The 27168-nt window shown below is 34.0% G+C and overlaps 1 protein-coding gene and 1 long non-coding RNA gene across 3 annotated transcripts; one reads left to right on the plus strand and one right to left on the minus strand.

Annotated features, from left to right (window-relative positions):
• The first annotated feature begins 1457 nt into the window (after positions 1-1457).
• On the plus strand, positions 1458-27014 carry LOC141292325 (uncharacterized). Of its 2 annotated transcripts, XM_073824328.1 has the most exons (3): positions 1458-1515; positions 1616-2293; positions 6859-7440. In XM_073824328.1, the coding sequence occupies exons 1-3, from the start codon at positions 1458-1460 to the stop codon at positions 7425-7427; spliced, it is 1305 nt and encodes a 434-aa protein (XP_073680429.1). In that variant the 3' UTR covers positions 7428-7440. The 2 variants fall into 2 exon arrangements, with proteins under 2 accessions (XP_073680429.1, XP_073680430.1); XM_073824329.1 differs by lacking the exons at positions 1458-1515; positions 1616-2293; positions 6859-7440 and adding exons at positions 23554-23678; positions 26001-27014.
• On the minus strand, positions 9916-10755 carry LOC141292332 (uncharacterized). The gene is made up of 3 exons (XR_012340494.1): positions 10623-10755; positions 10430-10496; positions 9916-10267 (listed from the first exon to the last, which is right to left on the minus strand). It is a non-coding gene; the product is annotated as an uncharacterized lncRNA (long non-coding RNA).
• Positions 27015-27168: the final 154 nt, after the last annotated feature.

Below are 27168 nucleotides of genomic sequence, written 5' to 3' on the forward strand. Positions count from 1 at the left end.
AGTATTTTATTTCTGCTAAATGTACTTAAAAGATGTGACTCTGCCTGTTGTTTCATATTATTATTAGACAAACATAAACACACACAAGCCCTCACACAAGTCATGGAATTGTTTCAAATGCATATTTGATCAAAACATTTAAACCTGGATGAACCTCTGGCGATTTAAAAGGTGTAGAAATCCACAGATATTCCTCTAGATGTCGCTATTTGTTTTCATTGCAACCACGTGTTTGTGATTCCATCGTGTTTCAAACGACTCTAAATGTGCTGTTTATCAGGGTGAGTCCATTTATTTCATTACTTATTTGCAAATATCTAAATCTGACATGCATTGAGCTGGACCAGTGTCCGATTCCCGAATGAATGACTCGTAAGAGTCGGTTCACTGTAGTGAATCAGATACACTTATAAACCAGCCGGAGCGTTTCCACAATTAATTCGACTCAGAAATTGAATCCTGAATTAGTTCTTTCGTCATGTCTGATTTGAAATGAACTATGTTGCACATAAAGTGAAGCTACACGCGTTCCTGACTAGTTATTCACATGAAAACGTGAAGATTATTTAAGTATTGAGCCATATTATTTAACGTAGCCTAACCAACGCGTGTATTATTGCACATTGTATACATTATTTTTCTAACTGTGCTTTTAACCTTTTAATTTATAGTCAAACTGGATTTTTATTTAAATCAAAACCATTCCTTTGTCTTTGCTTGGCACACATTCATACATTTAATTTTAATATTTCACCCTCATTCCTTTGAAAATCTATTTTACCTTCGTGCAAAAAATACCGCCACTCAGGACCTTAAGGACAATAATATCCACATTGAAACCCATTAAAATTGCAATTTGTTAATCCAGGGCCATTTGACTATATTCTATCGACTAGGCTTCAAATTTTAAATTAAAAAAAAAATGTTTACTAGATTGTGCCATTTTCTTTTCAAATTTGGCATATAGCCTACATTAAAAAAAAAAAAATCTAACACTACATAAAAAATATAAATGTCTCAGAATTAATGTAGTTGTTCTTCACTGACACACCCAAGAATCTAATAAGCAAAGAAAAAAAATCTGCTTAGCATTTAGTATATGGAAATTAACTACTATTTTTCATTTTTTCATAAAAAAACAACAACTGTGGCATTATGCATTATTGCCAACCAGCATTTAAAGGGTTACAATTCTGAAAATTAATGAATGTGGATGGAAAAAAAATATAAATAATTTTTTTTTTTTTTGGACATGGACATTTTTGTCCATTTTGTGTAACTTTTATTTTTGACGCACAAGGGTTAAAAAAAAGCATGCAAGTGTGAAATTAACATAATCGACACCTTTATTGAAGCCGTTCATGAGAGTTTAAATGCTAGGGGAATATTCTTATCTTCTCACAGTTGAAGAAGAAGCAAGCAGAAGAAGGAGAAACACTTGACATACTATTGGAAAGATGGAGTTTGAGGAAGAACCCTGCAGAATGACAGATGAAGATGCAGAGGAACAAACAGGTTGGTGTTTACCTTCATTCTCTACAATAAGTGGCAAGTGACTTGATGGAAATGAATGAAAAGAAATGGTGTCACTTTCAAAAATCTAATATTTTCGCAGATGCAGATGGAAGCACAGTCGTTTCACAGAATGAAAAGCATGTCAGAAAAACTGCAGTCAAAGATTTTTTCTCCTGCTGCGAGTGTGGAAAGCGTTACTCCCATAAACAAGATCTTAAGAAACACATGAGAATTCACACTGGAGAGAATCTGTTCACATGCACTCAGTGTGGAAAGGATTTTGTTGACAAAAAAGGCTTGACTAGACACCTAATAGTTCACACCAGAGAAAAACCCTTCAAATGCACTCAGTGTGAAAAGAGTTTCCGAGACAGAAGCGCTCTCAAAGATCATCTGGATTGTCATGCTGGAGTCAAGTCGTTCAGTTGTGATCAGTGCCATAAAACTTTTGTTTTGGCATCACACCTAAGAACGCACCTTAAAGTTCACGCTGGTGTGAAGCCTCACGTTTGCTCTCTTTGTGGAAAGAGTTTTTCACGACTGCACGGGTTAAGGGAGCACCAGAATATACACACTGGGGTGAAACCTTATGTGTGCGACTGTGGCAAGAGATTTACAGCACAAAGCAATTTATTAGAGCACCAGAAGATTCATACTGGAGAGAAACCTCACAAATGCAAACAATGTGGAAAGAGTTTCTTTTACTTTAAAAAACTGAAAGACCACGAAAGAGTTCATACTGGAGAAAAGCCGCACCAGTGTTCTTTATGTGGAAAGAGTTTCGCTCAATTACCTAATCTGCTGACTCACAAGAAAAAGCATTGCTCAAAGTTGTTTAAGTGAGCAAATCATTTGTGTAACTGGCAACATAAGTCCATTATATATTCATAGAAATGATTTTTTTTAGTCTGTTTAGAAGTGATGCATGACAAGACTGTCTTGAAATCAGTCACAATGTGAATGTTACTTTGCAGTCTGAATATAAGATCAGTCTTGTTTGCGCATTTATTGTGTCTATTTTTTTGTGCAACTTGAAATAAAACGACCAAGTATTTTACCCAAAATACTAAGTTGTAATTTTACATTTTTAACATTTGACACTCTCCTAGGTTTTGCCCATTTGTCAGTAAGAAAAAAAATGTATATACTCCCTTATTCTTTTATATATTTTAATATGTACAAGTCAGAATAAGCATGTTCTTTGAATTTTTACATAAATATTGTGTTACACTGATTGACAATGTGACACTGTTACAACCAAATTTTGACATTTTAGTCTCCAAAAACTTATTTGAAGCCTAAAAGTAGACACTTTACTTTTAATGTGCTTTCTATGAACATAAAATCACTTTTGTAAATTCTTAACGTCTTTAACCCATAGATGGGTGGGGAAATTATGCCATCTAGAGGTTAAAATACTAACTAACGTTTAGATTTGTCTATAATAATCAGTTTTGGGAGTTAACTTGTAAAAGTAATGCATTACGATATTGCGTTACTCCCTAAAAAGAGTAACTAATTACGTTACTCAGTTACTTTTTTATGCATTACTTTTAAAACCCGGGAAGGGCTTGTTTGTTTTCATATAAAAAGTTCTATATTTGGGCAAATGTAAAAGCCCTTTTACACCAAAAGCCTCAAGCTGAAATGCCAAAGAATAAAGATCAACACATTTCAGCAATAAAAAAAGCAGAACAGATATTAAGTTTATCTTGAGTATTTTTTGTTTATTAGTATGGATGAATTGAATCATCAAAGGTCAGTAGCAAATACAATGGGATTAAATACATGAAAGAAGATTTGTATTATTTAACATTTTTAACTATTGCAGGTTTGCGTCATATTCTGAGTTGCATTTCACTTTTTTTCATCTGTTGCATCTGTTTTTGTTTTTTGCCAATGAGATGAATTTATGCATGTTCACATTTATTCTAAAACTAAAGTAACATTTTACTCCCGATTTTTTTCAACATCAACATGGGGACAGGACAGATTTCAATCAATAAATGTATGCAAAAATGCTTTTCTTACTTAGATATTTTGTCTTGTTTCCAGCCAAAATATCTGAAAATTCTTAAATCAAGAAGCATTTTCTAGACGAGTAAAAATTATTTTCTTGTTTCAGAAAAAACTAGTCAAAATTATTATTATTATTTTTTTGCTTGAAACAAGCAAAATAATCTGCCAATGGGGTAAGAAAAATAATCTTGTTTTCTGTTTAAAATAAGATTTTTTTCTTACCCGATTGGCAGATTATTTTGCTTGTTCTAGGCAACAAATCACTTAAATTTAGGCCCTACTTGTTTTTTTCTGAAAACAAGAAAATAATTTTTACTCGTCTAGAAAATGCTTCTTGATTTAGGAATTTTCAGATATTTTGGCTGGGAACAAGTCAAAAAATCTAAGTAAGAAAACCATTTTTTGCAGTGTGGGGAAAAAGTAACTTAGATATTTTCTTGTAAATTAAAAAATGCATTACTTTACTAGTTACTTGAAAAAAGTAATCTCGTAACTCGCGTTACTTGTAATGCGTTACTACCCCCAACACTGATAATAATGCAAATTTCAAACATTATTTTCTAGTGGTGCCTTTTGCATGTAAATAATAATGGAAATGCCTGGAGTTTGTGCTGTTATCGCCTCATTCTGAGATCGTTTCAGTTGCAAAGCTCATGTCTCCATTCAGCTTACATTTACATTTCAAATAATACCAATGAAAACAGATTTCAAATGTGTGAAAACAGCAGCCAGTTCTTCGCTTTTCTAATTTGAGGTGCATCATAAAGACCAAACAAGTCCATGTTGCCCTCTGCAGGTGAGAAGCATCGCAAAACAGCTGTAGTGCGCATGTGCTTTTACCATGTGAGTTCAAGTTCGAGTAGCCTAGCTACTTAAGCATCTGTTAAATTACAATTTCAGTGAAGCTCTGCCTAAACATAGGCCTATTCACCATTTAAAACGCTTTAGAAATTTCACGTTGTGTTTTCTCAAAGCTAGAGAAACTTTTCTTAAACAGGAGGAACTACTTCAGGAGAGACAACACACATGCAATTGAAAAATGATTGATCCCGAATCCTGCAGAAGAAATAATGAAGGCACTGAGGAACCAAGTGGTAAGTGTCTATTTTTGTTTTCTCATTATTAACCGCTAAGATCAAACCATTATATAAGAGCTGTAAAATAACATCAGGAACCATAGTTGCCTACTTAGTTGATTTGAGGATTTATAATGACTGAAATTACATTTACCACCTAATCTGTAGACTAACCAAAAATTAAATAGCTGCTTCACAATGCAAAAAGGTTATTTTTGGAGAAAGAGGGTTTTTTGATTATAAAAAAGGTAAGAAAGAGATGGTTCTTTAAAGAGCCTTCACTGCAAAAAATGCTTTTCTGTCTTGCTTCCAGCCAAAATATCTAAAAATTCTTAATATAAGTCAAAATGATTTTCTTGTTTTCAGTAAAAACAAGTCAAAATTAAGCAAGTTTTTGCTCAGAACAAGCATAATATTCTGCCAATGTAAGAAAAATAATCTTATTTCAAACAGAAAACAAGATTATTTTTCTTACCCCATTGGCAGATTATTTTGTTTGTTTCAAGCAAAAACACGCTTAATTTTGACTTCTTTTTACTTAAAACAAGAAAATCATTTTGGCTTGTCTAGAAAATCCTTCTTGATTTAAGAATTTTTTGATATTTTGGCTGGAAACAAGACAAAAAAATCTAAGTAAGAAAAGCATTTTTTGCAGCGTTTGACTGAATTGTTCTTCCAAGGTGAAAAAAAAGTGCACTAAAATATAATTTATTGAAGTACACTCAGTGCACTTCCCAAATGTACTTAAAGTGCTCTATTTTCACGCACTAATTTTATACTTAATATACTAAAAGTTATTCTTTAGTACTTCTTAAGATCATCCAAGTGTACTCAAGTGCTATTTTGAGACACCATGAAGATGAACTAAAATGTGCTTTTAACATACTATCTCAGCACTTACAAAAATGTATTTTGTTACCACTTTTAATACAATTAAAGTATATTTCATAAACCTTTAAATATACTAATTATACATAAAAATACATTTATTAATTATTTAAAAATGTTATTAATTAAAATATATGAATAATATATAATGTGTACAACGCGTATTAATAATGTATTTTTTATGAATACAAATTTGTGGGCAATACATTATATGTTTTTGTATATATATTCACTGTATATTATTCATCTATTATAAATAATAAGTGTATTGCCCACATATTTTTATACACAAAAAAATTATAAATACTTTGTATACATTTATTATATATTATTCATATATTTTAATTCATTAATAAGTGTATTCTTTAAGAATAAAAATATGCAGCAATACATTGTAAATATGCTTTGTATATATTTCTTATATATTATTCATATATTTTAATTAAGTGTATTTTTTATGAATTAAAAAATGTGGGCAATACATTATAAATACGCTTTGTATCATTTATTATATTTTAATTAAGTGTTTTTTTATGTATAATTAGTATATTAGTATATATGAAATATGTTTCAATTGTGTTAAAAGTGGTAACAAAATACATTTTACATCTACAAGTGTAACACTGAACTAATTTAAGCATTCAAAACTTTTAAGAAATACACTAATACAACTCTTTATGTACATTTATGCAGTAGAACACTTTGTTGCTATGTACTAAAAATCAATTTAAATATCAATTGTGTTTAGTATACTTTCACAATTGCACTAAAGTACTACTAAAGTAAAAGTATACTTTAACTAGTGTAAATATGGTGTATTTTATTTAGCACAAAATATAAGATTGTACTACTAATGTACTTTCTTGTAATTAAGTATTTTTTTTTAGTGCACTCAAGTACACTTTATTTTCACAAGGGGACGTAGGCTAACCAAAAATGAAATAGCCTACTTTCTTAAAAATAAAGGTGCTTCACGATTCCATAAAGATTCTTTAACGTCTGAAAAACATCTGTTTCACAATCGGTTCTTTTTTGGAGAAAGAGGATTTTTTTGATGGCTATTTAAAGAACCTTTGACTGAATGGTTCTTTGTGGAACCAAAAATGGTTCTTCCATGGCATCGCTGTGAGGAACCTTTTAAAGCACCTTTATTTTTAAGAGTTTCTGCTGTTAAATTATTAAATAAATAATTAAAAATAAAAATTTGTTTTAGCTATTGTCTTTAAGTGTCTAAGGCAGTTTTTGATTTTAGTCCTGATGGAGCAAAGTGAAGTGGAGGAGAAACCTCATCATCTCAACAAACAAAGCGGTCAAAAAAGAGGAGAGAAGCGTCCCTTCACCTGCTCTCTGTGTGGAAAAGACTCCACGCGAAAATCAGGCCTGAAGAAACACATGAGAATCCACACCGGAGAGAAACCCTTTACATGCCATGAGTGTGGAAAGAGCTTTATCAGAGCAAATATTCTCAAAAATCATCTGCTGTGTCACTCCGGAGAAAGACCGTTTGGATGTGATCAGTGCGATAAGGCATTCGCTTTGGAGGTGAACCTAAAAAGACACATGAAAGGTCATGCGGGTGTGAAACCTCACGTTTGTTCTTTTTGTGGAAAGAGTTTTTCACTAAAGCAGACTTTACAGGTGCATCTCCACATTCATACTGGAGTGAGACCTTATATGTGCTTCGACTGTGATAAGACCTTTATTCAATCCAGCGACTTAACCATACACCAGAGGATTCACACTGGAGAGAAACCTCACAAGTGCTCACACTGTGGAAAGAGTTTCGCTCATTTATCATCTCTGAAAACCCATGAGAGAGGTCATACTGGAGAGAAGCCGTACCAGTGCTCTTTATGCAAGAGGACTTTCAGCAATTTACCGAATTCACTGAAACACAAGAAAAGATGCTGTCTTAAGATGTCTGTGTGACACACAAGCCAATAGTTTGATATCCTAATAAAGCAAATCAAGTAATTTCTTTCACTATCATTCATTTGATGAAATGACAGAAGATTGTTGAATATCGTTCAGTTTGGGATGTTTTATGTTGAGGATTAAATGGAGATTTTTTTTTTAATTTAATGGAGTCTATTACTACTTCATCCATACTGAACAAGTTGGTTTTGTTGGTCTGGTGGTGTGGTGCACTTTAATAATATTAATCTCATTTGTTGTATCTATAGTCATTCACAGAGTACCTTTTGCATAATTTATGCTGTGGCAATAAAAAGGAAACAAAACCTGGTGCTTGTTAAAATCTTGTCATTCTTTTTAACTAAAATGTGTACCAGATGTTTTTCAATTTATATTTCCTTCCAAAATATATGACCTGGAAGCGGCAATTCTTGATTGCACAATTTTTATTGTCGATGACGTGCTACATCTTAATTCAAGAAACTTGTCATGCCCTTTGTATCACAAATGACAACATAGACGCTGTTCACTTTTTATATAAAATGCTGCATCTGATGAGGTTCAAACATGCCTCAAAATAACTTTTCTGTGAAGCTGGGACACGAGATTTAACTCTACACTCTTAAAATAAAGGTGCTTTAAAAGGTTCTTCACAGCGATGCCATAGAAGAACCATTTTTAGTTCCACAAAGAACCATTCAGTCAAAGGTTAATTAAAGAACCATCTCTTTCTTACCTTTTTATAATCTGAAGAACCTTCTTTCACCACAAAGAACCTTTTGTGAAACTGAAAGGTTTTTCAGATGTTAAAGGTTCTTTGTGGAATCATTTAAACAAAACAGGTTCTTCTATGGCATCGAAAAGCACCTTTATTTTTTACAGTGTGGAGGCTCTGAATCTGCTGTTTATCGGATTAAATGTATTGTTTATAGGGAAAAATCTAAATATGAGAACTTGTCATTAATCTTGTCCAGTGTCTGATTCCCTAGCAAATGACTCTTAAGAGTCGGTTCGTTTTACTGAATCAAAACAAATCTGACTCTGATATTGAATGCGAAATTAGTGCTTTTGTCATGATGTCCGACTTGAAATTAACCAAGATTAAGACTCTGGACTGCTGTGGGAATTGAAATAAGAGCTGAAATGTGTTTTAACAGTGTTGGAAAAATTTCTGACAGCAAACTGAAGAGAAACTTTACAGGTGCTTATAGTGTTAGATAGAGATTTGCTCAGTCAGGTATCCTCTGAGAGAAAGATCATGAGAGAATTCATACTGTGAAAAAGCTGTACCAGTGCTCTTCTTGTGGGAAGAGTTTCGCCTGCTTACCTAATCTATTAAAACATGAGAAAAAGCATTGCCCTCTCTTGTCTAAATGAGCAAAGTTCATATTCACATTCATCCATTTCAAAATTCTGATTAAGCAAAAACTAGAACGAATGTACTGCTGTAAATCAATGCAGTTGATCAATGGCTACAACTTGTATTGAGGAGTTAAAATAATCACAGTAACTGTTTTTGAGCATTTGTGAATCAATGGCAAAGTTATTCCATAAAATCATAATCCATATCATGAGCTGTTTAGAGCTTGAAGCTTTGAGAACATTTTGAAAATATATTCTTGCATTAAAATCACATTTTGAGATTATGATAAAAAAAAAAATGATGTGAAATTTAATAAATGCATTTACTTTTTAAAAACTAAATTAAAGGGTTTAAACACCAAACTGGTCATTAATCAAATGTGTTAAACTGAAATATTTTTCAATTCATATTTAAACAGACATTTACAATATAAGAGATGATAAAATTGGTTATGAAACCTGAATGAAATACACATGGTGATTTGTTTACTTTGGACATGTTCAGTTTGTTTGTGCATATCATAATTATTTATTTGTAAGCAGTGCGTGATTTTAATCACCATCTCATCCTGTATTTCTTATAAAAGTAGGCTAATGGCTCAACTTGTCACAGTTAGATATTTTTCACCTTTGCATCTGACAAGCTTCGTCTTCACATGATTTGTTTTAATTCACAAGCTTGTGACTTTCTTTCTCTGATCTCCATTTTCCTCTTTTTCTGGTTGTGTCCAAACATCTCAAGCATTTGATCCAATTCAGTAACATAGTTATGTTCAGTAGAATCAGCACAATAAGCTCTTTTCTATCTGAGCCATCAGTGAGTTTTACTCCAACGAAAAACGTTTATGCATGATACAGACACTTCCATGCAGTTTCTGCTGACTCACAGTGACTTCTCATCATCTTTAGACTGAACCAAAATGCCTGTGAGTTTGCAAAGAAAAGAACTTCTGCACTCCACTGGCCAAAGATGGTAACGTTAATAAAACTTATTTTTATGCACCGTAATTCGTTACTTGCTTTTTTTATTCAAGAGACCAGCACACACTTTGACAATTCAAAACATCTGAAAGTATAACCAAGATTCACTTCAAATATATTAACAGTCTGAATATATATTTGAACACAAAGTTAACCACTACTGAACATTTGCACGGTTATTGCCCAAAAATACATTTTATGTAACACACATTAATATTTAAGAGGCATATGGAGTAAGTTGTCATAATGGGATGATAATACTAAAACTTTAATTTATTTTCACAATATACAAACTGTACATATATAGCATATCAAACATGTTTTTCAAGCATTATCAGATTTCTTCACGAATCCTCACATTCTTGTGTATCAGCTTATTTTTAAAAAGTTGTAACGTTTTAATTTAAACAGTTTTGAACTGAATTTTATTTCCAGATTCATGACAGCTTTTGGGATTTGCTGATAGAGATGCTGTCAGGGCAGGTCCAGGAGGTTTTAATGTTCTGTTATCGCTAAAGAGAAAATAATCTTCAGGGATGCACTTTCATCATTATTTCCAAATATTAATTCATATTAATGAGCAGAAAGAGATATATTATCATATATATATATATATATATATATATATATATATAATATATTGTCTCCAGTTCTCTTTGTGGTGAACGTCTCACCTCATATTATTTGCTCTCTCTGACACATCAGAATGACACTTTGCAGGCCTGTCTGCATCATAAGACACTGGAAATAAAAACAACCAAAATCTTTTTAGATTATATAGTGTAGAAACATAAAATCAGTCTCTGATCTTTATTTGTAAAAGCAACAGTCACCGCTATGATACAGAACATTGAAGTTGATACTTACGAAAGGGTCTCGGTGCATTCAGACTGTTTCTCCTTTTAGGTTCCATGCACTGCTCAGATATTCCATTTAGTTTTGACACTTTTTTTCTCTGTACTCAATTTTACTCGTTTTCCTTCAGAACTTCAGTTGATACGTTGTTGCAACTAAGAGCAAACTTTCAGGATAGTGCATCAAATGCACAAAACCCTGCCTTTTTGGCATCAGTTTGAGTGTCCCTAGTTTACCTCACTACGTTTCCTCCCTTGTGATTTTGTGCACCTGACGAGTTTGAACTTGACTTGATGGTTTCTGAGTTCTCTGAATAACCACAGTTGTCATCAAAAATACTATTGTTCAGCCCACTTATTAACATTTACATTGCATTCAAGCTGTATATTTTCACAGTTCATGCATTCCCTGGGAATCAAACTTGTTCTGCACTGTAGTAAACAGTGAAGCAAAAATTAATGTTTATTATTATATACAGTAGTCCACATTTTAAGTAGATCAAAAGTTTTCATAAAAGTTGTCTTAAAACCAAAACCATACCCGTTCTTGTCTTAGGACAACTTTGATGAACTTTTTTTGACCCACTTGTTGACTACTATATATTGAAGGTTTTTTTTTTTTTTGTAAATTATGTACCTGCACTCTAATAATGATGCAATGTTATAACATTGTAGTAACATTGTAAAAAAAATCCATATTTGTGTGCGTGTGTGCGTGCGTGCGTGCGTGTTTTATGTGTTTTTATGGATACCGGGTGTGATTCACATTTAAAAATATTTTCCCACATAACACTGGAACATTTTGCCTTCTCCTGGGAAGTAACATGCTTAAGCAGGTTGATATGGTCTTCATAGTAGGACAGTCAGGCATATTCCAGTGCAGTATCCAGATTTCTTTGCTTCAGGGGAATTTTTCTCATTTTTCTCATTGTTACTGTTCACTTTCCTTGCATGTCTCTTTGCAAAAATTTCTCATGTACACATAGTGAGGCAGGCATTGGCAGGTCTTTTGGGAGCAGAGCAAGTGCCAAAACAGTTGAGAAACATCATCATCATTTTGTAGTCAAAAACATTCAATATGTTGTGCACCATAACATTTGGAAAGTTTACAATTATATGCATCACGTTTTTTAGTCTAACAGTCCATTTGGAAGCGGGGCTGATTATAAAATATAAACAGTGATCAATAATAATGTAAATCTACTACATTGTGCAGATCTGAAACTTTTTAAAATCCCTCACACATGTCATTTATATATTTATAAATGAATAAATTTGTTGAGTAAAAAATATGTTCGTTCTTTGCAGCAATGTCGGAATCGAACGTGGCAGTAGGCACTTTCACATGCAAATAGATGAATCTAAAAATATAAGTAAAAAAAAAATAAAACTTCTAATTCAAAAATTTTAATTACGGCAACAAGCCTTGAGTTAGCACAGAAAATGAAAATTAGAAGTGATATTATGTTTTTTATGCATGTACCTTTTTTCATATGGGCCTATTTCACTAGTATTACTTTGACAAGTACAGTAAGCCTTAAAAGTGCAATATGTAGGTTGTAATACTGACAGCTAGCGGTTAAAATGCGTTCTCAGACTCGACACTCCCGCGGGTTGCCAGCTTGAGGACACACAGCACAATAATAATTTAATATGCCTCTGGCCTTGGAGCTTTTTAGATGGATGCCAATGCTTTATAGGTCGGGTCTCACCCTTTTGTTTGCTAACTTCCATGGCTGAAGCATGCAGTGTTTTCTGCAAACTGGCAAGCCGTCGCGTGTGAAGTCTACTTATTATAAAGGCCTTACACTGACAAAGAAAGATCTACTGAGTTTATAACTTATTTCTGAGAATGTTGTTCATTCCATAAGAGACAAGGCCATCTAGTGGTTAAACAACGTGAAAATAAGTTTATTCAAGTCCTATTTTCATGTTCTCAAAACTTGTAAATGACAACTAGCTCTTTTCTGTATTTTTATTGGTTGACCAGCAACATTGTAATAATACAAAAAAGCAAAGCTTCTGAAAGTATAGCAAAAGTTAAATTATATTTTTAAAATATATATTTGTATCATATTTCTTGTGCACTGCTGCTGCAGTGCAAAAACATCAATAATAATAATAAGAAGAATATATAAATTTTACGTTGGCCAAAATGACTAAGAAAGACACATCTTCAGGTCTAGACATTGACACTTGCATGACCTTTCACAGAAGGTAAAAAAAATACAGACATTAATTTGGTTCAAGCAACTCAAAAACTGATCATTGTGCACTTGAACACGACACTTGATTCCATTTATGACAGTAGATAATTGTGTTTAGGGTAGAAAAACTCCTTAGTATTCCAGTCTCATTCTAAATCGTTGACTGAAAGTGATTTGAAGAACATTCTGCCACTGCAGCTTCCTAAAGAGAAAACACAAGTGTCAGGATTCATATTCTGATTTATACAGATTTATTCCCTGTATGTATACGTTTTTAAAGAATTTCTTACCTCATCTTTGCATTTCTCTCTATCGCATTGATATTATGCACTATGTTCTTGATCAAGAGAAACTGGAAGAAAAAAATTAAAACAAACAGTTTGGAACCTGTATTTAAATGCTCTCAACTCTTACTGCATGATATTATAGGCTATGTAATGTATGTTGTCTCACAAAATGGTCGAAATCTGTCAGAGCTGTTTGTCTGGTGCACTTTTAGATGCTTTCTGAATGCACAGACATTTTCTTTTCCTCTCTTCGTTGGTTTTTCTTCCCCCACAAGTTTGACTTCATCTCTCAGTGCAGTTTCCTGCATTTCAGTTGCATTTTCTACTGTAATTTCTTTTCGTTTTCTTGTCATTTTACTGTCTGTACATCATAAAACTTCCTTTCAGAGGAGATTAAACACATGAGAGCTGCAGAAGATAAAAAGATAGATATAAAGAAGATATTGTTAATTAAACATGTCACTCTGCACTCTTATAAAGAAAGGTGCTTCACGATGCCATAGAAGAACCTTTCTGTCTGAATGGTTCCATGAAGAACCTTTAACATCTGAAGGACATTTCTGTTTCCCGAAAGGTTATTTGTGGCAAATAAATTTCTTCAGATTATAAAAGGTAAGCAAGAAATGATTCTTTAAAGAACCTTTGAATACATTTTTCAAACAAATAGAATTTTTAAGAGTATATTACAAAAGTTGAGTATATTTAGTTTTTTATTAGTTTTATTTTTTTATTAAACAATAATGAAAAGCAAGCTAAAAAGCTCAAACACACAAAAAACACATTGCATATAAATAAAATGAGTGAAGGAGGAAACATGAAACATTTTCAATTTAGAAAAACAAGAAACAAAAAAAGCAGTAATCAGAATTTGTAGGTCATATATAATTAAAATGTATGCAAATGAGTGATTAATCATCATTCTTCCGCAAAGAGTCAGATTTACACATTTTCTTCACTCAAATTCTGCAGGTTTGTAATTTAAAAAAAATTAGAACTGTGCAAAATCACAATCTGCGTTAGGAAATGCAACTCAATTTCATATATTTGACAGCATTCACACTCACCTAAATTCACGTCTAAAAACTTGTTTGAGTTGAGAGAACTCTGTAAATATTCTTATTTTATCAATATTAGTATTCCGGTACTATAATTTGTTTTTAATCGGTGGAGAAACATCAAACCTGGTATCCAGTAATCACAACAAAGATCCTCTGATTCAATCAGGAAGTTACAGAGAGTACTTTGCACAACTTTAGTGTCAACTTTAGAGATCATTCATGAACTGGTTTAGCTGCTTTTCTTTCTTTTTAAACAATTGCTGACGTTGCGGTTAATCTTTAAACAGCTCGAACAAATGCCTCAATGCTTGAGCAATTGAAGCTTTTTCCAAAGTGATAAAAGGAAATCACAGTAAGACAATAAACACTTCAAAGTCTAAAGTTAAATTAGATTTGTTATTATTGTGGAAAATACTGATTCAAAGGTACAGTTGCACACAGATGGCAGTACACTCTTAAAAATAAATATGCTTTACATTTACATTTACATTTTATTCATTTAACATTCTTGGCCCCCATAAACCAACATCAAACATTATGTTTGTGCATGGTTGTAATACAAATGATGCAATGTGATCAAGGTTGAAATGTAAATGTCAGTCAGCCTGAGGGAATTCACATTGTGTCACATTGACGTTAGTAAAACCGGTGCTAAATTACTCGATCTCTATTATGCGTGCCATGTCAGGTGTTCAGTAGAGGAAATCAAGTAAACATGCACAAGCTCATCCAAAAAAATGAGTATATAGTGTCACTTGTGTTTGCAAACATTTAGGAATAAAACAAAATCTCCCCTTTTTGATTTATTTGTCTTGATCCAATGACTTGGCACCTTCCCGCTTACTATGTTCTAAAGATAAATGTGTGTTGAATTAAAACTAAAAGTTTGACTGAATAGTGATCACTAATACAATCAGACAGTGACAAATGTGTGAATTTAAAAAAATTATGTCAGTAAATTTAAGAAACACTTTAACGTCAGCCCTGTGTAAGCACACACTTTGTTTGTCTGTGCTGACACACTTTTTCTGTTAGAAAATCAACCTTTTAAATGTAATCCAATGTTATATAAATATATATAAAATAATATTATCTCTATGATCTCATTGAGGTATTTTGTTAATAAATCTATTTTTTACCATTTCATTTATTTTGTAGTGAACAACATTATTGTTCAAAAGCATGTGCATGTGTTAACCTTATATATTTAATGATTTATTCACCTTTTATATCAGTTTTAATATTAAAAAAATGCTTTATAATAAACTAGTAGTGTAATGCTAATGCATTTCTATTTTTTTTTCTCCACATCAATCTACACTCTCTACTCCATAATGGCAAAGCAAAAACATTTAAAACAACATTTGTGCAAATTTATTAAAAATAAAAAAAGATCTCGTTTTCTGGGACACTCGAAATTTAGCTCAGGAGTGTTCATATTGCTTCTAGATGTTACTACCGTTCAAGTGGAGTTAAACTGTGGCAAATTCATTTGAATGAGTCTGATTTAGAAAGGCACACACCTCTCAGAAAAGGTCTAACAGCTGAAAATGCATATCAGAGCAAAAACCAAGTCCTGAGGTCAAGATAACTGCCTGTAGAGCTCAATGACAGACTTGCGTTAAGGCAATGATCTAGGGAAGAGTTCAGAAAAAAATCTGCTGCATTGAAGGTCCACAGAAGTATGTAGCCTCCATTATCCATAAAGGAAGATGACTGGAACAACTAGGACTCTAGAAAATGTCTGCCAGCCCCCATCCAAGCTGACAGAGATGGAGAGGTGAAAAGGTGAGGCAAAGAATGGCAGATAATTGCCAAATACAGATGTGCAAAGCATCATACCCTATAAGACTTGAGGCTGTAAAGGTGCTTTACTGAGTTAAGGGTATGAATGCTTATGCAATTTACTTATTTCTGTGTTTTATTTTTAATACATTTGTAAAATTTGCAAATCTGGTTTTTGCTTTGTCATTATTATGGTGTATGGAGTGTAAATTCATGTGGGGAAAAAATAATTTAAAGCAGTTTAACATAATGCTGCAACAAAACAAATTGTGAAAAAAAAAAGAGAATACTTTTGCAAGGCACTGTATATCGGTCAAACTAAAAGGAAATTATGGTTAAGAGTGTCTGAACATAAATATGTTATATCCTATGGCAAGGCATTACAATGAAGCTGGTCATGCTAGTGAGAGCTCTCTTAAAATCTATCCCATGCTTAATAAGAGGAGGAGATAGATTGAAATAGCTCTTACAACAAAAATTTCTGAATTTATACACTTAAGGGGACTAAGCCTCCTGGAGTCAATGAAGAAATGAACTTTTTACCTTTGCAATTGCAATTAGGGGTGAGCGGGGCACAACCTAACGCGGGGTTAATTGTAACACACGTGGTTTAAATATTTCCGCACACGCTAGCATAACTAAATTTACGGTATTTACTAGTTGCCATAGCAACACTATGCAGAGAAAAAAGAGCGCCAAAGTTCAAAAGCATTTTCAAGATATCGCTGAATATTTATTTTACCATAGTAAAAGTACATTTCTGGCTGAAGTAAACTTTTCATTTCAGTTTTTAGTATTCATCTAAATTTTATCTAAAATTAGATAAAACTGCTCTTATTTTAATCTTGCTATTGATCAGTTTAGATAGATTATTAATGCTTGGCAAACCAGCAAAAGACACTAATCTGTATTAAACTCCGGTCGCGCAGATGGGGAACGTTGTAACACCGTGTTACAATATGCCCCGCTGTTATTAAACTATGCTATTCTATGACATTAGCGGTGCAATTTACAGTATTTATTTCTAAGGATTTTGACAAGAAACCACAAGAAACAGGTGAATAAAGGCTGACAATCAATGTTTAATGTTCAGATGTTATTATTTCAAGAAATGTAAAGCATTTTGGCTGGTTTATGTGTGTGGTGTTCTATGAGAGCTGTGTGTGGAGAGACGGGAGTGTTTTTCTGAATGTCTAAATGTGTTTCATCTATCTGTCCACATTGTTTTGAACTACTGTACAGCTGTGTGTTGCGATCAGGACCGTTCAAAGCATTGTTGCAATGTGTTCATTTTCAAACTGCAAAATTAGATTTTTATCGTTTTTATTTTTTAAAAAAACGTCATTACTTCATTTGAAAAAGTTAACTCATGTATTTTACTGACAAAATATTTTAGTTTGTTGTGTATATTTTTTTCATTCGACCAGATAACATTTTAAGCTGTCATATGGTCGTGTTACAACGTGCCCCTCAGATGTTACAATGTACCCCACCTACGGGGCATGTTGTCACGTTTCACTTCCTTTCTTTTGAGGCAAATAACGAAAAACGTATACACTGTAAATATGAAACAAAGCGATATATTTGTACTAGACAAGTGTGAAAATAACGTGGATAAAAAATTGTACTCTGAACCCCACGTGGATTTACATAAACCGCGAAATTCAAAAAGTGTTAGGTTGTGCCCCGCTCTCCCCTATCCTTTGATATTTGTATTGTTGTATGCAAGCAGACTTTATAGGTATGTATATACAGCCATTACAACTATTGTTGTATTACTTATTTTGGAAGGAAGGCTTTAGCCACTCCCACTCATCAACCAGCTGCTTGTGATTGCTACTGATTGTTTAACAACACTGTTTGAACTATATGTGTATCCTGAAGAAGGCTGATTGAGCCGAAACGTGCAGATCTACCCTTTTAACTTTTTTTTTTTTTTTTTAAAGATGTAGCCCAATGAATTAAAGGCTTTTTACTTCAAAAGTGCCTTGGAGTATTTCATCTTCTAATGTAAATTGATAATGAATTAATGCACCTCCTTTGTTTCAAAGAAAGTTCCATTAAGAACCTTTAACATCTGAAGAGCCGTTCTGTTTCACAAAAGGTTCTTGGTGGTGAAAGTTCTTCAAATTACAAAAAGATGGAGATGGTTCTTTAAAGAACCTTTGATTGAAGGGTTCTTTGTGGAACCAAAAATGGTTCTTCTTTGGCATCCTTTAAAGCACCTTTATTTTTAAGAGAGTAGTGTATTTCGAGTAGTCTGTGAGTTATGAAGGAAATAAAAAAAATGTGTGTAATTTCCATCAGTCTGCAGCTAAATCATGCATATGCACGGTATAAAGATTATTATTCAATTCTAAATTATCTTAGTAAAATGTTTAATTAATCAAATTTAAATAAGAATGTTTTGTAAAGTGTTTTTGTCACTAATTTCCATCATGATCCATAGTCCAGTCCAGTAGGTGGCAGAAATGCAAGGTGCCAATCAGCATTAAAAAAAAGAAAAAGAAGAAGAAGACAGAAACAATTGGTGGAAAGAACAAAATGAGATGAAGATACAGAGGAACAAACAGGTTGGTGTTTTCCTTCATTCTCTTTAATGACTAAAGAAAAATGTTAAGATGAACACTGACAAGTCTTTCCCCCTAAATTGTGACTATATTCAATTGAGACTGCTCTCATATGTCCTTTATTTGAATTTTAAGAATTTCATATTTTGATTTTAGACTCAATGGAAATGAATAAAGACAAACAACACCATCATTCCACAAATGAAGACGGAAACACAACTGTTTTACAGAATTTCAAACCAAAGCCAACTCGAAAAACTGGAGTCAAAGGATGTTTCCCCTGCACCGAGTGTGGAAAGAGTTTCACTCAGAAAGGAAATCTTAATGTGCACATGAAATCTCACACTGGAGAAAAACCGTTCACATGCACTCAGTGTGGAAAGAGTTACAAGCAAAATGCAAATCTCAAAACACACATGAGAGTTCACACTGGGGAGAGGCCGTACACATGCACGCAGTGTGGAAAGAGCTTCATGCATAATGAAACCCTAAAAGAGCACATGAGAATTCACACTGGAGAAAAACCATTCACATGCACTCAGTGTGGAAAAAGTTTTGCATGCAGAAGTGCTCTGAGATCTCATCTGGTCTCTCACACTGGAGTCAAATCATTCAGTTGTGATCAGTGTGAGAAAACATTTGCTTATGCGTCAGGCTTAAGAAAACATCTTAAAGTTCATGCTGGTTTGAAGCCTCATGTTTGTTCTTTATGCGGAAGGAGCTTTACAGTGCTATCAACTTTACAAGAGCACCAGCGTATTCATACTGGAGTGAGACCTTATATGTGCTTTGAATGTGAGAAGACCTTTAGTAAACCCAGCAAATTAAAACAACACCAGAGGATTCACACTGGAGAGAAACTGTACATGTGCTCACACTGTGGAAAGAGTTTCGCTCAGTCGCCGGGCTTGAGAAAACATGAGAGAATTCATTCTAGAGAAAAGCTGAACCAGTGCTCTACAGAATCATAAGACGAAGCACTTTCTCAGATCCATCACTTTAAAGTATATAATTTGATACTGACTGTACTCTCATTTGCATAAAATCAGTGTATGGTAATCATTCTTTTGCTTTTTGTTTAATGGTTCAATAAGTTATCAGACTGTGAATATATTCACTTTTTATTTATTTTTTTCTGAAATCAATAGTTAATAAATTCAGAGTTGGTTCATTTGAGTGAATCAAAGCTGGAATTGGTTCCAACAGAGTGATTTCATTTGAGAAGAAATTATTTGTGCGGAATGCATGTCTGAAACAACATTATATTTCATCAAATATTTTTTAGTCTAGCTGTTGATGCTTTATGGAGTTAGAAAATCACTTTTGAAATGTAAAATATAGTGAAATCAGTCCATTTTGGGCTTGGTGTAGTTTATGGTTGAATGGGGTTTATTGTTAATCAAAATGGCATGTAATGTCGTGATTTCTATGAAAAATAAAAAAAGGAGAAAAACGGATGTGACTTTTATTAAATTAATACATTTGCCATAGTTTGATTTTATGCTGTATTGTTAATTCTTGCAATATTCTTCCAGAGAAATTTCACCATCTCATCTACTCTAATAAAACATAAGAAAAAGCATTGCCCAAAGTTGTCTAAGTGAGCGATTAAATTTACATTCAGGTCTCTTAGTTTCAATTTTCATGCATATAATTTGAATACTGAATGTACTTTCATTTGCATGAAATCAAAGGCTTTGTCAACTGGATAGTAATAAATCATTCTTTCAAACATAAGACACTTGTCTAAAGGTTCAATAAATTGTTACATAAAAATATATATTTTGTATGACTTATTTCATGTCTAACTTTACATGGTTAAAAGATTTTGTGTAGCCTTGACTAGTTGGTCAGTGCCACAGATCTTCCTCTAGATGTCGCTGTTGGTTTTCATTTCAACCATTGATTGATTCTAAATCTGCTGTTTATCAGAATGTGAGTACATTAATCTTTTATTTATTTGGAAAAAGACTTATTAATGCATTGAGGTCAACCAATAGTCTAACTTCTAAGAGTTAATTTCAGGCAATTAAAAAATGTTATAGAATCACATTCAATTCGACTACTTTTGTCATATGCATTCTGAAACAAACCGATTTTGAAAATAGGAAAAACTTAAGCATTACTTAGTAGTTATTTACACGACAACGTGTAAAATTAGGCCCTATTGTGTTGAATGATATGCTATTTAATGTGTCTGGTTACAGCATTCAACCATCATCAATAATGCACAATGTTGTTTTATTAAACTGTATATGTTATGTTATATTATAAACTAGTTTTGATTAAATGTCAATGCTGACATTCTACCCTAGTGCAATACAATGAAGTCACAATCTATTCCATTATTGACACCTTTAGTGAAGCCGCTTCCACAGCCATTCATGAGAGTTGGGGGAATATTCCCATCTTCCCACAGCTAAAGAAGAAGCAAGCAGGAGGAATTACTCCTGGAGAAACAACTGACACACTATTTGAAAGATGGAGTTTGAGGAAGAGCCCTGCAGAATGACAGATGAAGATACAGAGGAACAAACCGGTTGGTTTTAACAATTAACAACAATTAAAACGTTACACATCTGATTAAGGTTAAAATTCATACGTCATGGAAATTACCTTGTTTAAAAGTTGTGGATCTAGGATTCAGTGGGAGACCATCTAAGACCAGCAAACCAGCCTAGGCTGGTTTTAGCTGTTTTTTTCTGCAGGGTTGTCTGATTGTTTTTGGTGTCCTGTCATGTTGTGGGTTTCCCTGGTGAAAAAAAAAAAAACACCAGCTAAAACCAGCCTAGGCTGGTTTGCTGGTCTTAGATGGTCTCCCACTGAATCCTAGATCCACAACTTTTAAACTCAAAACAAGGTAATTTCCATGACGTATGAATTTTAACCTTAATCAGATGTGTAACGTTTTAATTGTTGTTAATTGTTAAAACCAACCTGTTTGTTCCTCTGTATCTTCATCTGTCATTCTGCAGGGCTCTTCCTCAAACTCCATCATAGCTGGTCAAAAGGGTTGGTTTTAGAAGGGTTTTGGCCAATTTCCCAGGCTGGTCAAGCTGAAGTGACTTTTATTAAATTAATAAATTTGCCATAGTTTGATTTTATACTGTATTGTTAATTTCTTGCAATATTCTACCAGTGCTCCTCATGTGGGAGAAATTTCACCATCTCATCTACTCTAATAAAACATAAGAAAAAGCATTGCCACCAAGTTGTCTAAGTGAGCAATTATATTTACATTCAGGTCTCTTCATTTCAATTTTCAGGTATATAATTTGAATATTGAATGTACTTTAATTTGCATAAAATCAAAGGTTTGGTCAACTGGATAGTAATAAATAATTCTTTCAAACATAAAACACTTGTCTAAAGGTAAAAAAAAAAAAATAATAAATTACCTAGGCTGGTTTTAGCTGGTCAAAAGGGCTGGTTTTAGAAGGGTTTTGGCCACTTTCCCAGCCTGGCCAGGCTAAAAACCAGCTACTTCTAGCCTAAACCATCTAAGACCAGCCACCCAGCCTAGGCTGGTTTTAGCTGGTCAAAAGGGCTGGTTTTAGAAGGGTTTTGGCCACTTTCCCAGCCTGGCCAGGCTAAAAACCAGCTACGACCAGCCACCCAGCCTAGGCTGGTTTTAGCTGGTCAAAAGTGCTGGTTTTAGAAGGGTTTTGGCCACTTTCCCAGCCTGGCCAGGCTAAAAACCAGCTACTTCCAGCCTAAACCAGCTAAGACCAGCCACCCAGCCTAGGCTGGTTTTAGCTGGTCAAAAGGGCTGGTTTTAGAAGGGTTTTGGCCACTTTCCCAGCCTGGCCAGGCTAAAAACCAGCTACGACCAGCCACCCAGCCTAGGCTGGTTTTAGCTGGTCAAAAGTGCTGGTTTTAGAAGGGTTTTGGCCACTTTCCCAGCCTGGCCAGGCTAAAAACCAGCTACTTCCAGCCTAAACCAGCTAAGACCAGCCACCCAGCCTAGGCTGGTTTTAGCTGGTCAAAAGGGCTGGTTTTAGAAGGGTTTTGGCCACTTTCCCAGCCTGGCCAGGCTAAAAACCAGCTACTTCCAGCCTAAACCAGCTAAGACCAGCCACCCAGCCTAGGCTGGTTTTAGCTGGTCAAAAGGGCTGGTTTTAGAAGGGTTTTGGCCACTTTCCCAGCCTGGCCAGGCTAAAAACCAGCTACGACCAGCCACCCAGCCTAGGCTGGTTTTAGCTGGTCAAAAGGGCTGGTTTTAGAAGGGTTTTGGCCACTTTCCCAGCCTGGCCAGGCTAAAAACCAGCTACTTCCAGCCTAAACCAGCTAAGACCAGCCACCCAGCCTAGGCTGGTTTTAGCTGGTCAAAAGGGCTGGTTTTAGAAGGGTTTTGGCCACTTTCCCAGCCTGGCCAGGCTAAAAACCAGCTACTTCCAGCCTAAACCAGCTAAGACCAGCCACCCAGCCTAGGCTGGTTTTAGCTGGGGGGGTTTTCAGCAGGGTTGTTCCAGGTCTCTCATCCTGGATTTGTACTTTGGTTGCTCATTGCATCCCTGCGCTACCAAGAGTGAAAGTTTTCCTATGTTTCACATGTCTCTCATCTATTTCTTCACTTGGACTTTTCTAAATAAACACATATGCTATTTTATTTATTTATTTATTCCTTTGTTCACATGACAAAATATATAAAAAAAACATAACCAATCCTTAGGCACAAAAGCCAAATGAAGTCTGGGAAACAGAGAGTATCAATGACATAATAATTCAAAACAGTCACCTATAAACTAGAATATAAGCATCTCAGAACTGAAATAACATTTAAGACCTGTACAAGATGACTTATGAACAATTTCATAGCACTGAATAAACAGTAAATTGTAAAGTGGCGACATCATGTGGTGAACTTGAGAACTAACCTAAATTTGCCACATCTGACCGTGAAAAGATCCGGCTAAAATACCTATTTTGTGAAAAAAAGTGTTTTGAAGTGGGCGGGACTAAGTGTGAAGCGGACCAATCAGAAGCCTCTTCGCCTCAGCGACTCCAGAGCGCCACGCCCTCTAGTCTGCAGAATCCGACAGAAACAAACGGTTGCAGACAGAAACGGTGGATAAACTCGCTGTAACGGAGAAAAACCACACGCTCCCCGCCTGTCCCCGAGTCGTTGTCCACTCCAGCTGCACATCTAGATCCAAATAAGCGTAAGTTTTTGTTTCTAATTTTCTTTATCTGGATTATTTTCCTCAGGGTTTTAGTAGCGCAGGACAAACGCGTCTGTCGTGTATGTTTTGACATTTCTTGTGATTTGAGGCCATTTGGTCGTTTTCTGACAGGATTGTGAGATATCTGATTTGTAAACTCTTCCTTTGTCTGATTATAACAACACTTTTGAGAGGATATAAACTAAAATACCATTAAAATACAATAAATTACAGCTATGTGCATTAGATAAACACAACACTCATTTGAAGCTTGTCATTATTTAGCGTGCAAGAAAGAGTTTGAACATAAATCTATCTCTCATTCGACATATTAACTTTACATTTTATCATTCTTTCATACATCCAATTAGTAACCCTTTCAAATACATCATTTAGCTAAAACTGCTATGGTAAACTGAAATGTTAAACTATTTGTAATATTATGAACTTTGTCTAAACTTGTTTCAATGCAATATCAACATTGACAATCTACCTATTTCAACATGATATCACGATAATTTTTTTTCGAACAGATTATTAACAGAAGTGACATGTATATTTACTGTTTGTAGGCTGTTTGTGGATGTACATATATATTTACTAGTAGTATTTAATTGTGCTTTTTAATCCATGTTGTAAAAAGTCAAATAAATCCATTGAATTGTTTCTAAATTACATAGGTTGTTGTTTTTCTAAGGACGTAGTTTATAATATAAAGTTTAATATAGAAGCATTATTCATAATCAGATGTATGAAATAATTATACAAAATAAAGCTAATATTTGCAGAATGAGAAACAGAGATTTGTGTTCAAACACTTTCTTGCATCCAGACACATAATAGTGACGAACATCAAATGAGTGTTTTGTTCATCTGTGCATAACTGTTATTTTAGACTTTATTTTATCAAGTGTCGTTATAATCAGAAGCAAGCTCTAGATTTCCAGCATTATTTTCCAGCTTTATTAATGATGAGGGTTGATTGCTAATCAGAAATCCATTAAACATGTCAATGTGTGAAATGTAAAGACAAAGAAAGAGTTGCAAACCACAGATATGAGCATTTAACTTAAAATTCGATTGTTATGTGTCAGTTTGTTTGTTTATTTTCTTCTTAACACCATTCTAGCATCTATGGCTATAAAAAAAACATGCAAACCCCACAAAGGCCAGTGTGCCACACTTGTATGTGTCAGATTTTTTGCATAATAACGCACTGAAATTTCCATTAAATGTACTTTTAATGCATAAAATGAGAGGGGAAAAGCCAGTGCTAAGACAAATAAATCTATTGAAGTCCGTGCAAGAAACCAATTTTTACTAAATCACACATTTATTTGAATGTATATCTGATTGTAATCTAGAGCAGTCAGCCAATGCTGTATCTAAAAATTTAAAGAAAATCAGAAGAGATCAGCATAGAATTTAATACGAGGAAATTAAACAGATTTATTTCTTAAAATATGCCTCCCTAAATTTCTTCAAACAAATTCCAATAAATGTATTCCAAGTGTGATAAAACCGCAGATTAAGAAATGTTTTGTGATTTATGTTATAAAGTTGAAAATGCTTGACAACAAAAATGGTGGCATTAAGAGTCAAGAACTTTCAAGCCATTTTTTATAAATTCATAGAAAAACTAATTGTTCGGAAAATGAGGCACAGACTCTGCTTCAAAATAAGGAGAATTAAATAACTTTCAAGTAAATCATTTTTTTCACCTAAATATCACTGACCAAACGCCAAGTAAAAAGCTTCTTTGAAGGGATAGTTCACCCAAAAGTAAAAATGTGCTGTTTACCCCCAGAGCATCCAAGATGTAGGTGAAAGATATGAATGTGAACGTGCTTAATACAGCTAAATGTTGCGGTGGTTTAGTGGTAAATGATGATATAAATACTGTTCAGTGTCTTGCACAGACCAATCATTTTGTGTCTTAAGACCTCAATGTGTCGTCACGAGCCGCAGGGTTTAATTTGGTTTTGTCTGTATATGCTTTTTGACTTTTAAAGGTTTGGTAACCATTGACTGCCATTATATGACCGACAGACTGCAATGGTTTGAGTTAAAAATCTTTGTTTGTGTTCTACTGAAGAAACAAAGTTACCTACATCTTGGATGCCCTGGGGGTAAGCAGATAAACATCAAATTTTTATTCTTGGATGAACTATCCCTTTAATGACTGATGAGAAACTGACAAAAAAAAAAAAAAAACTTTATTTTTTTCCCCCTAAAATGTGACCATATTAAATTGTGACATATTTTGTGCTTTCATATGTCCTTCTTCATTTAAATATGGAGAATGTTATATGTTGATTTTAGACCCAATGGAAGGGCATGAAGACGAACAACATCAGTTTCAAAACCCCCATCTATTCACGAATGAAGAAGGAAAGGCAGTCATTTCACAGACTGAAATGAATTTAACACAAAAACCAGCTGGAAAAACTGGAGTCAAAGGATCTTTCACCTGTTCTGATTGTGGAAAAAGTTACAGAGATAAAATAAACCTTACAAGACACATGAGAGTTCACACTGGAGAAAGACCATTCGCATGCACTCAGTGTGGGAAGAGATTCTTTCAAATAGGACACCTGAATGCGCACATGAAAATTCACACTGGAGAAAAACCGTTCACATGCACTCAATGTGGGAAGAGTTTCAGAGACAGAGGCGCTCTCAAAGAGCATCAGCTCTTTCACGCTGGAGTGAGAGCATTCAGCTGTGATCATTGTGATAAAACATTTGTTGCAGCATCAACATTAAGAGACCACCTTAAAATTCACACTGGTTTGAAGCCTCACGTTTGTTCTTTTTGTAAAAAGAGTTTTGCACGTCTGTACACTTTAAAAGTCCACCAAACTATTCATACTGGTGTGAGACCTTATGTGTGCTTTGATTGTGGGAGAAGCTTTGCTACAAGCAGCGACTTAAAAAAACACCAGAGGATTCACACTGGAGAGAAACTGTATATTTGCTGTTCATGTGGGAAGAGTTTTGTCTCCTCATCTAGTCTACAGGCTCATGTGAAAAAGCATTGTCTGAAGTCATCTAAGTGAGCAAAGTGGACATTCATATGCATGACCTAAAAGTAATTTGACATTAAGATTAAGAAAAAAATGGAATTTGTATGAATGAAATAAAGGTGCTTTGCAATGCCATAGAAGAACCTATTTTGTCTAAATGGTTCCATAAAGAACCTTTAACATCTGAACAAAAGGTTCTTTGTGGCAAAAGAAGGTTCTTTAGATTTTAAAAAAGCTAAGAAAGTTGGTCTTTAAAGAACCTTTGACTGAATGGTTCTTTGTGGAACCAAAAATAGTTCTTCTATGGCATCGCTGTGAAGAACCTTTTAAAGCACCTTTATTTTTAAGAGTGTATTCCAGTCTAATCTGGTGGCCATTTGTCCTTCTTTTTTAACAACCACTGTAACTTGATTAATATAATTGAATTTAATTGAATAATTCAGTTTTACTAAACATCAGACATT

This window comes from Garra rufa, chromosome 19 (genome assembly GCF_049309525.1).
Source record: "Garra rufa chromosome 19, GarRuf1.0, whole genome shotgun sequence".
Taxonomy (NCBI): domain Eukaryota; kingdom Metazoa; phylum Chordata; class Actinopteri; order Cypriniformes; family Cyprinidae; genus Garra; species Garra rufa.

What these genes read in the sequence shown, in the direction of transcription:
- LOC141292325 (XM_073824328.1), top strand. Translation starts at nt 1,458, where the DNA reads ATGGAGTTTGAGGAAGAACCCTGCAGAATGACAGATGAAGATGCAGAG. An exon ending in AGATGCAGAGGAACAAACAG is followed by an intron (nt 1,516 to 1,615) that starts GTTGGTGTTTAC and finishes ATATTTTCGCAG; the next exon opens with ATGCAGATGGAAGCACAGTC. An exon ending in GTGTTCTTTATGTGGAAAGA is followed by an intron (nt 2,294 to 6,858) that starts GTTTCGCTCAAT and finishes TGTGTGGAAAAG; the next exon opens with ACTCCACGCGAAAATCAGGC.